The sequence below is a fragment of the Mastomys coucha genome, unplaced genomic scaffold (assembly GCF_008632895.1).
Source record: "Mastomys coucha isolate ucsf_1 unplaced genomic scaffold, UCSF_Mcou_1 pScaffold1, whole genome shotgun sequence".
Taxonomy (NCBI): Eukaryota; Metazoa; Chordata; class Mammalia; order Rodentia; family Muridae; genus Mastomys; species Mastomys coucha.
Window position 1 is genome coordinate 2,705,149 of NW_022196891.1, and position 11,770 is coordinate 2,716,918.

General features: G+C 40.9%; 1 protein-coding gene across 1 annotated transcript in view; it reads left to right on the top strand.

The window, feature by feature from the left end:
• Phlpp1 (PH domain and leucine rich repeat protein phosphatase 1) overlaps window positions 1-11,770 on the top strand; it is a 213,732-nt gene that overhangs the window by 188,342 nt on the left and 13,620 nt on the right. Inside the window, exons 13-14 of the mRNA XM_031379886.1 lie at window positions 3,550-3,680; window positions 7,769-7,873. Of these exons, the coding sequence (XP_031235746.1) occupies window positions 3,550-3,680; window positions 7,769-7,873 (236 nt within the window). The remainder of the gene's footprint in view (window positions 1-3,549; window positions 3,681-7,768; window positions 7,874-11,770) is intronic.

An 11,770-nucleotide genomic window follows, 5' to 3' on the forward strand; every position in this document is an offset into this window, starting at 1 on the left:
GAAATCCTCCTGCCTCTGCCTCCCAAGTGCTGGGATTAAAGGCGTGTGCCACCACCACCTGGCTTGTTTGTCATTTTTTAAAAATACCAATTATGCTTTACTTTAGTATGAAAATATTGGTTCTTCTCAAAACTGTAGAAGACTCAACCAAAGCCTGCAGAAGCATGTGCTAGGCACCCTATAACATTGTAACAGGCTACCTATAGCCAGTAATAAAAAGTATAGACACAAAGAGATTGATCTGATATTACCAAATGCATTTCCTTCAATTCAAAATTTGCTATTAATTTCTTATTTCAGGAAATCTAGTATGTAGAGAAACTGAATGCTGTTTGGAAGAATATGGACTTTTAGAAAACAAATATGTACCCCGTTTGTAATTTCTATCAGTTTAAATCCAAAATCTACTCAAGAAAAATCTGTGGCTAGTGCACGTCAACTGAAAAGGAAGGCTGCCTGCAGATGGAGTCTAAATACTAATTAGACTTGAGTAACTATATCCAAGTTGGAAAGGCAATACTACATATACTTTGACTTCTGTCCTTACAAGGAAATATAGGCTCAGATGGGTTCAGTCAATTGGTAGGCTTATTTCTGGTCAGTTATATTTCTCTTCTTAGGCATCTTCTTTTCTCCTTTTTTTTTTTTTTTTAATAAAATCTCTATAATCTAGCCGTTGATTCTAATGTAGACTGACAAACATTCCTAGGGTGATTTCAGAACTCAGGGTCTTTGTGGTCACATAGTTGTCAGGAGGAACAACTAGATGACACAGTTTTGCCTGCCCACCTGGTTCTCTGACCTGGTCAGTTCTTGCCCCCACTGACTACCTGTTATCACTCCCAGACTGATGATGTAGCAGTCCAAGGCTGTCTTCATCTCCTGTGTTCTTGCATTATGAATCTTTTCCTACATGTCTGATAGAAGTTCAATGGATACATTTTTAATTATTTTTTATATAGTATGTTTTGATTATACCCTCCCCAAATCCTTCTGGATCCTCCCCACCTTCCTACCCAGCTAACTTTGTTTTTTCTTTCTCATTCTTACTTTCAAAAATAGAAAGAAATAACAAGAAACAAAAAGACAAAAAATCCCCACCAAAACAAAAATCAAAACAAACAGACAAAAGGCCAGTAAGACAAAAAGTGCCACAACAACACAAAATGAAACAAAGCCCACAAAACTACCAGTAAGTTTGTTTACCTCTGGGCACATGGCTGGCCGTGGGGTGTGGTTGATTACCCAGTGACACTCCATTAGAGGAAATTGATTTTTCCTTTGATATTCTTTGTGACCAGCTTTCTGGTTAGCAGTGGGACCTGATGTCTATAATCCCCTTTCAATACTGAGGTCCCTTCTGGCTTGAGCCTATACGGGTCTGTGCCTGATGCCACAGTCTCTATGAGTTCATATGTGTATTAGTCCGGATGTGCCTGAAGAATTTCCTAGGGATTATCCATCTACTCTGGATCTTACAATCTTTCCACCTACTGTTCTGGATAGCTCCCTGAGCCCTGGGATGAGGGATTTAATAAAGACACCCCCTTTAGGACTGAGTGCTCCAAAGTCTCTCACTCTCTGTACATTGTCCAGTTGTAGGTCTCCGTAGACAATCCCTATCTGTACATTGTCCAGTTGTAGGTCTCCGTAGACAATCCCTATCTGCTGCAAGAAGCTTCTCTAATGTGGGCTGAGTGAAACACAGTGTATCATAACAAGTCATTTATTTCTATGTTCCTTGAGCAGAATAATAGTTGTAGGCTTTTCCCCAGGCTGGTCACCTATCTAGTTTCAGGTTCTTGCAAACTTTGGCAGTGTTAGGTATGGGCTCCATCTCATGGAGAGGGCCTTAATTACATCCAGTCAAAAAGTGGTTGGTCACCACCATCTGCCACTCTTGCACCAGTATGCATGCAGGCAGGTTGATTTGTAGATCAGGATTTGTAGCTGGGTGTTAGTGACAATTACCTTTGTCTTCCAGTACCATGCAGAGTACCGCCAGTACCATGAACACTAGTCACTAGGACTGAAACTTAGAGCTGGGTACCAGCTCAGACTCTCTGTGTTTGATGACATAAGTATTTTCTTCAGCAACAGAGACTTACCATCAAATTGTGGAAAGTATTAAATAGACTACGATGTTTGGGGGCTCCATTGGACACCTTTGGCCAATAGACTGAAAAAGATGCAGCCAATTCCTGGCACTGAAGTTTTACTTGGTAGCATAAGATGTCTGGTTGGAGTATTGATGCCTATTTTGCTGTGATTCCATTTAAAGTCCTTTAGTGTTTGTCCACCTTTTAGAAAGCTTCTACACTCAGTAGGCTTCCAAATGGTTTCTGCATGGCCTTTGGTGTTAGGTGTCCCACACCACATTCCCACTCACCTTTGCCCTTCTTTCCAGTCCCTCTCCCATCTAATCCTCCCAGTCTCCCTTTACCTTTTTATAACACAGTCCTCTTCTCCCCACCCCATGTGGGAGATCCCTTCCCCCACTGATCTCTTCCTAGGACCACAACCTGTGATTATTCGGGCTGAAACGCACAACTCTAAAGCATAAAGGCTAGCATCCACATAAAGGAGAAAGCATACAACATTTGCCCTTTTGGTCCTAAGCTACTCAAGATGACTTCTTCCTAGTGATGTTCATTTACCTAAAATCCTATAACTTCCTTTCCCTCAATAGATGAATCATTTTCCATTGTAGAAATGTCCCATGTTTTCATTATCCATTCATCAGTTGGTGGCTGTCTAGGCTTTTTCCAGTTTCTGGCTATGATGAGTAGAGCTGCAATGAGCATGGTGACAGGCATCTCTGTAGTAGGATGTGCATTCCCATGGGTGTGTGTGCATTCCTATTCCTATTCCTATGGGTGTGTGCCCACGGTGGTATGGTTGGATCTTAGGGCAGATCTATTCCCAGCTTCCTGAAGAGCTGCCTCACTGGTTTCCAGAGTGTGGCTGTACAAGTCTGCACTCCCACCATGCATGAGTAAGTATTCTTTTTGCCCTTATTATTGCTTCATGCTGTCATTAATTTTGTTGATCTTGGCCATTTTGACTGGTGTAAGATGTCCAGGGGATGATGGCTGAGAAAGCCAACACTGTTTATGTCTATCTTGGCTTTGTGTTGTATCTTTTGAAAACTGGTTAGTTCTATTCCACATTTTTTAAAATTGGGTTATTTGTTTTCTTCTTGTCCAGGTTTGTTTTTGTTTTTAAAGTTCTGTGTCTTCCTTATCTTTTGTTTTGCAAAAAATAGGCCCTTAGGGTTCATGTTAACGAGGACATTATAACCCTGTAGATCCAATCAGGCACAGATACAAGCTGTGGGAAAAGGGCCCACCCTTAAGATTTTTTTCAATTAATCCTTTATCTTAAATACAAAAGTAAACTTTAATGGAAAAGATTAATGGTGGAGTCAAATGTCTGTGGCAGAGCTGTAGTAACTGCCTTTTTTTTTTTTTTTATTAACCAGTGCTCATCTGCAGAGCACAGGGTGTGGAACCTACAGCCTCTTCAGATCATTTTTCTTGTTCCCATCAGTGTGTAGATCTGAGCTGTAATGAGCTGAGTGAAATCACGTTACCAGAAAACCTGCCATCTAAGCTGCAGGAGCTAGACCTGACTGGAAACCCACGCCTTGCCCTGGACCACAAAAGCCTGGAGCTGCTCAAGTGAGTATTGCAAAACATTGTGGCCCCTCATGTGTTAACTAGCAGTGGGGTTTACAACTGCATAAACACTTGAACAAGAAGATTCTTTTGAATTAGTAGCCATATACACAGAAAGAAGACAGAAGGAGGGTACCATCCATGGTGGGAACATAAGTCGCAATGGGTCCTGGTCACGTGATTGTGATGCGTAACACAAATATCACTGAAACATTTTGAAAAAGATACTTGATGTGAAGGAAGTTATTAGAAACTAAAATCTGGATCCTTTTTTTTAAAAAAAAAAAATGGAAATGCAGAGTAGTTACAGTTAGATCTTATTAGGTTTTCTTCCTCCTCGAGGGAGCTCCTGTGGATGATGGTAATGTGACTGGTTGAAGTTTAAGGGCAGCCTCACTAGAAAAGATACCACTGGGTGGATATTCATCCCAGAGTTCCAAATAGAGTTAATCTAACTGGATGAACTGTGCATCACAGGGACTTCGCAGCCATTAACATTCTGATGTCGAACTGTAGAAGTAATCAAAAAGGTCTTTATAGTACGATGTTATACAAAGGAAATTTACAAAGAGATTTGTACATATAAGTATGCACACATTCTGCCTGTGAGTATCTGCACATGCTTGAAGCACACTCCACAGGATAGGTACGAGGTATTAAAAGTTCTCCACATTCTCCTTTAAGCAGTAGGATTATGTGAGGGGTCTCTTCTTTCTCCTTTGTACTTCTCATACCTTGCTTTTATGAATAGCATTCTTGAATGGTGGCCCAATGTAGTCATTGTTTCTGCCATATATTCTTATACACAGATGGATTTTTTTTTTTCTGTAAGTCATCTGCCACATGTTAGGAAAAAAAAAAACTGAAAAGATGAAAGTTTTGGTGAATGGACCATTGGTCTTTTTGGGTAACACAAATCAAAGCTTAAAGGCCAGCTTTTTAGTTAGAACTCATCTGCTCTAATTAGTGCTTACTTGCTGGCTTTTAAAATACTTAATAGGAAAACTAATTTGGTGTATAACTGAAGAATGCTGCCTGAACAAAGAGTACCAGGGAAGCCATGGGACCCGATTTTTCTTCATTGTGGATGGGGTACCACCTAAATCCCTCAGTCCATAGACTGCAGTCTCCTCATGCCCTGTAAGCTGATGGTATGGCTGGCATCATCCCTAAGACACTTGACAGAGAAGAGTACATGAAATATCAATATATATCTCCATCTTTGATTTGAGAGCTTTATTTTAAATAATTTGATCAGTGCCTGGCATGATAGCTCATACCTGCAAGCTCATATTTAGGCTGAGACAAGAGGATTGCCATGAGTTCAAGGTCAGCTGAGGCTACACAGTGATCTGTAGGACTCCCTTAGCTACTGCAGAGTGAGAAAACCTGTTTCCAAGAGATACAACAAAATTGTATAAGAATTCTCCTTATGTGGACCAGCTATTTAGAGAAAAATTATACCAAATAAATTCCAGGTAGATTAAAAAGTTAAATATGCAGAATAGAATAATTTGGATGTATTAACAAGCTAGAAATTATTTTTTTATGTCAGAAAGGGTTGAAGAACTCTCGAATCAGTATATGCGAGTAACACACAAACAAATTTTACATGCGTTTTTTTATCAATTCTTACAATTACTAAAAGTAAATCTAAAACGAAAATTACAACTGGGAAAAAATACTTGAAAAACTAACTTAAAGCATTGGCGTTATTAATGGATAGTACTCTTATAAGTGAGTGAAAAATGCTCCCATTTGGGCTGGGATGATGACTGAGTAGTTAAGAGCATATGCTGTTTCTGTAGAGGAGCAGGGGATCCGATGACCTCTTATGGCCTCAGCAAACACCTGCACATACAGTAATTCATGTGCACATACACAGACTTAAAAATAATTCCTTTTTTTGTTTTTCAAAAATAAAAGTTTTCATCCAAAAATAGAAAATGAGCCAAGAGCATTAATATTTAACAAAAGAAATTCAAAAATGTTCAGGCTTATTAGTACATTAAGAAAAAAAACAAATATTCAAGCACTTCAGATTGGCTGTGTGAGAAAGGCATGGCTTAGTACAGAGTTCTTTAAAAGTGGCCAACCCATTCCATCAAGACTTTGAAAACAGTCATGTAGGTTAGAGGTCTGTATACTAAAACACTTTTTTCTTCATTTTTTTCTGTCTTTTTTTTTTTTTACCCTCAACCTCCAACCTTTCCCCATGGTTCCTTCTAGATGCACTACTACCTCCCAATCTCTAAAACTTTGTGGGGTTTAAATAACTCATCCACTCGGATAAACCCAGGTGTGGGGCCATTCCCTGGATTGTGGTCAGCCTAACATACCATTAAAGAAAACTGATGATTTTGGTCCCCCCAAAATCATCAACTGTTCATAGATCCTCAGTTCACACTTTCATTTTAAAAAGCAGTTAGTGTTTATTTTAAGCAGAGAGATAATTATCAAGATATTTTCAATTATATTTGGAATGAATATAAAGTAACTTGAAAATATTTGTGTCAGAATATAGAGAGATATGCTGAACATAAAAAAAATATGCTGAACTACCATAGATGATATAAATGCAAGATGATAGATAGATAGATAGATAGATAGATAGATAGATAGATAGATAGATGGATGGATGATAGATCGATGAACGATAGATATATAGACAGGTAGGTAGATGATAGATAAGGGATCCAATGGTTATATTTGCATAGAAATCTGGTAAAGTCTCTTCCATGAACATATGTTACTAGAGTGACTGACCTTCTATGGTGAGGGCGTTGTGCACTCAGACTTAAAAAAAATAATTACTAAGGATGAATCATAATACTGAAAATGTTACCTTCTGGTTAGTACCCCCAGTCTTCTTTGTAACTCTGGAGAGTTTCCACACATTACTGTGACTGGGGATGTGCCTGTGCAGGAACTGGAGTGAATCCATATAGGAATTCTCCAGGACTCAGTCCCTTTCCTGATGTCAGTGTGGTAGACAGTCCATGCAGCCATCTTCTTAGGAGGCTACTTAGTTACCTAGTTAGCTAGGCAGGCAATTGCTTTATTACAAAAGGTTTCTGAATGAAGCAGAAACATTAGTACTTTTTGTATACTTATTAGAAAGTAGAATTATTTCTGTGAAAATTCTTTGATCTATAAGCATTATCAGTGTCTGTGGAAGGGCACCATCAGTAGTCACTATCTGAGAGAGAACCCAAATCTCACATCTTAGAACATGGAGTGGACTAGTAATTTATTAATGTAATTTCACATGTCTGCTGTATTGTTTGTATGCCTAATGAAGACACTCAGAGATCTAGGGAGTGGCAAGTCCTCAGTAGTATTTGTTGGCTATTTAAATAGATGATATGGACAGAATAGGGTTCGTAGTGAATACCAAAGACTTCCCTATCACACAACTGTGGATTTGTTCTTTTCAAGTTTGAGTGCCCAGTATAAGAATTATATATAAGAATTATAGCTTAACATGACACTTAATTTCTGTTTGCTTTTAAGTTTAGTTTTACTTATGGATGTCTGTATTTGTGTTTGTGTGTGTGCAGGTGCTCATAGAGGCCATGGGTCACCCTAGTTCCTCAGGAGTCATCCACTTATTTTTTTATTGAGGCAAGGTCTCTCACTGGGGTCTGGGCTCACCATTAGACTAGACTGGCTGACCAGGGGTCATGTCTCTGCCTCCTTGGTGCTGGCATTGCAACTTTTATGCAGATCCTAAGGGTCAGATTTAATTTCTGGGCTTACACAAGTACTTTCCCACCTGAGCCATCCCCCAGTTGTCTTCAGTTGTGTTATTTACTCATGCTAAGACTTAACGTGTAGTGTACAGTCTGCCAATGTCTAACTGCTGCTCTGCAGTTATTGTGAAAACAGTCTTTGTGCCACATCCACACCCTTGTTCTCATGATCAGCGGAAGGCTCCTGAGGAGCAGGTTCCTGGTGCCCGTACACTTTTCATTCACTGGACATAGAAGAGGTGGAAAGTGGGGAGTGCTTAGCAGTGTCCTCTCTCAGGTAAAGGCAGCAAATCTCACTCGTCTGTCCCTAATGATTCCTGCCTCTCTTTCTCCCCTTAGTAACATCCGCTGCTTCAAGATTGACCAGCCATCAGCAGGAGATGCATCTGGAGCCCCAGCAGTATGGAGTCATGGTTACACTGAAGCATCGGGAGTCAAAAACAAGTACGTTGTATGAAACTTTGGACCCAAAATGCCCATTGTACCCTTTCTTGAGTAGGAGACCTGCATCCTTGGGTAAGGTGGTATATCCTTGCATCCTGTGGAGTTTCTTAGAGCATGTTCCTGCAGAGTGAGGCCTACTCCTCAATGTTTCAGCACCAGGCTGAGGACCTGCTTGGCATCACATACTCTCTTTTTGTTAGAGATGTTGCTAGGATACAGTGTAACTGACACATTATACCTATGTAAGCCTCCAGTGTTTGGAAAAGGCCTAAGTGTTGAAATGTATCTTGCTCCTTTGAAAAGCCCCTTTATCTTTCTGGGAAGTCTGTTTACCAAGAGAGAAGTAGCTGGTTGTCTATAGTGGAGATCACTTACTTTGCTGACTGTGATATGCATACATTCCAAACCAGCTTGGCAGCCTTTGCTCTCAATTCCCTGTCATGGCATCTGCTTCTGCCACTAGTAGCAATTCATTGGAATTTCTTTTTGTAAACGGTTTTCACCAGTCACCCTCCCTTAGCTACGAATGCAGAGTTTTCCTGGTAATGCCATCAGGCTGATCAGACTTGCTCGCATTGTGTGAAGAACTACTGATGATTAGAAAAGCAGAGTCCTATAAACTGGAATAGTCAGGCCTGTACTGTCTTTGGCTATGGTATAAGGATGCAAAGTATTGAGAGTAATGAATGAATAGAAAGTGGAAAATGATCCAATAATAAGCTCGTTAAATCTTGAGCCTCGTTAGAACCAGTCAGATAAAACAACAGTATTCCCATATAAGCCTATAATCTCAAATTCAGAAGGTGGAGGCAGGAGGTTGGGGGAGGGGGGACGTACACAGAGAGAGAGAGAGACTGAGAGACAGAGAGAGAGAGACTGAGAGACAGAGAGAGAGAGAGACAGAGAGACTGAGAGAGAGAGACTGAGAGACAGAGAGAGAGAGAGACAGAGAGAGACTGAGAGACAGAGGCCCTCACAGCCTTCTCACCATCTCCCTTGACCCACTTCATCAGAAAGTTTTAAAGTATCCGAGGTGATTCTAAAGTGTCCAGGATTGAGACCCACAGACTTTCTGAAGGCCTGTCATGGAGAGGAAAAGGTGGGGTTGTGCCACCATGCCCGAGTCCTTCTCTGGGCATAGGAAAGGCACCCATCCTCCTTTTTCCCTGTAAGGCTACTTGGCTTTGTGCTGTCTCCTCCTCTAAGGCAGAACACCTAGCAGCCTCCATTCTGCCTGGGCTCTGGCTGTCCTCACTGTGTGAAGGAAGAGACTGGCATATTCCTCTGGAAACCCAGGGTGCCCTTGTGAGGCCGTTCCATGACTGACCACAGGAGGTGTCTGGAGGCTGCTCCATGACTGACTACAGGAGGTGTCTGGAGGCCGTTCCATGACCGACTACAGGAGGTGTCTGGAGGCTGCTCCATGACTGACTACAGGAGGTGTCTGGAGGCCGTTCCATGACTGACTACAGGAGGTGTCTGGAGGCCGTTCCATGACCGACTACAGGAGGTGTCTGGAGGCCGTTCCATGACTGACTACAGGAGGTGTCTGGAGGCTGCTCCATGACTGACTATAGGAGGTGTCTTACAAATACAGGATGCAGTTGCTTTCTAATTCTAGGGCATTGGCTATCTACTAATGTGTGTGAGCTAAGCAAACAACAGTTAGATCTGGGTTTTCTACAATTTTTTTTCAACTTAAGATCAAGAAAAGTGTGTAAGTAGCAAATGTCTGGCTGGCCTGTAAGTTGTCTTGGGGTGAACACACTTGCAGGCAGCCAGCTGGATCAAGAAACAGAAGGCAGACAGCAACCCCAACCCCAGCATGTCCAGCCAGCCCTCTCTTTGACTCCAGGACAAATCACATGGCTTGGGGGCATTTTTGTTGGTGTTCTGTTGTGTTGTGTTGTTTGTTTGTGTTTATGAGGTAGAGGGTTATGGGGTTATTTTGTCTTTTTTCCCCTAGATGTTTATATGTATTATTCCCTTATGAATAAACTGGTCATTTAGGCATCTTTGTCTCCAAATCTCGATCGATCTCTGTTCTTGCTCTTCTACTCTGTATAGAGCTGCTTTCTTCTCAGGCTGGTTCAGATCCTCTGGAAAACCCAAGCAGGGAGTGCACTTGGGTAATCTGGGCCCTTCTCCGACTAAAAAATATGAGAAGCTTTGGCAGAAAAGGTATCTAAGAGTGAACACCTGGATTTAAAACCAACTACTTCACTCCATGAAGAAAAATACTAGAATTTTAAGATGATTATAACATTGAGCTTTATTGCTCAGCTTTAATTTGTTTTTATGCAAGGAGATTCTGGGGATTTAGCTTCACTCCTCAGCACCACTTATTGAAGATGGCTATCTTGTCTCCAGTGTATGCTTTCAGCATCTTGGTCAGAGACTGTAGCAGCGTGCATGAGCCTGCACAGGTTCAAGCCAGATGGGTCCCAGCACTAAGAGGGGAAGAGGCTGCTGACTCCTCTTAACCACCAGGGAAATGGTTTTCTCCAGTGGGGTCTCACTGGGTATATTAACCACACTTCAGATCCTATGGGTATGGTTTTTTATTTTTATATTTTAAAAAAGCATGTCGTAGCTGAAGCTTCGTGGGTTTATTTCTGGGTGCTCTGTTCTGTTCCCTTGGTATGTGTGTCTGTTTTTGAGAAGACCTTGCAGTTTATTCTGCAGTAGATGTGTACTGTAATTTGAAATCCAGCATTATTCATTTGTTCAGGATTGTATCAATTATTCCAAGTCTTTTGTGTTGGTGTATGAATTTCAGGATTGTTTATTCCAGTTCTGTAAAGATGCTTAGAGTGTTGGTGGGGACCACATGAAACTGTAAGTTGTGTTTTGTACTATAGTCATACAGAAATGATTCAGAAGCGACTTCTGCCTGTCCGTGAGTGTGAAAAGTCCTTCCATCTCCTAGTGTTTATCCCTCTCCTCAGGGTCTTAGAACTTTGTAAAGGTCTTTTTTTTTCTTTTTTTTTTTTTTTTTTGGTGGTGGGGTAGGTATATTCCTATGTGTCTTATTGTTGTCTGTATTTGTTTAATGTTTTTTAAAGTGATTGTGAGCTATTTCTATTTCTTTCTCGTTTTGGGAATCTTCTTGGTATACAGGACTGCTACTGATTTTGTGTCTTACTTTGCTAACCTTTGAAATTTCTAAGATTCTTCCTGTGTGGTGCATGGGGTTATATTGTCCACAAGTAGAGGGGTAGGGCAGTTTGATACCCTTCTTCCTATTTGTATCCCTTCTGTTCCTTTGTCTTATGATATTGCTGTAGCTAGATTTTTAGCCCTATATTGAATTTCAGTGGGAAAAATAGACAGCTCTATCTCACTCTTGATTTTACAGGAACTACTTTGGTTTTTTTTTAAGGTATTTTATAAACACTCTCTTAAGTTTGCTTTCTGTTGCTATGACAAAACACTATGGCTGAATACAGCTTTGGAAGAGAGGGTTAGTAACAGCTTCCAGTCCACCATGCTGATAGGACAGGGTAGTAACTCAAGGTAGGGCTTGTAGGAAAGACCTAAAGTAGAGGCTGAGAACTCTCCTTACTGCTCTGCTCTCTATGATTTACTTGGCCTGCTTTCTTCTACAACCTAGGATGTCCTGTCCAGGGGTAGCCCCGCCCACAGTGGGCAGGGCCCTCCCACACTGATCATTAATGAGGAAAATGTCCCACAGACTTGCCTACAGGACAATCTGATGAAAGCATTTTTTTTCACTTGGAGTCCCCTTTTTCTAGATGACCCATGACCCAAGCTTGTGCTAAATTGATAAAAACCAAAGAAACAAATCTTTATATAGTTTAAGAAAATTATTTTATATCCAGTTTGCTCTTTTTCTGTTTTCGTGTGTGTGTGTGTGTGTGTGTGTGTGTGTGTGTG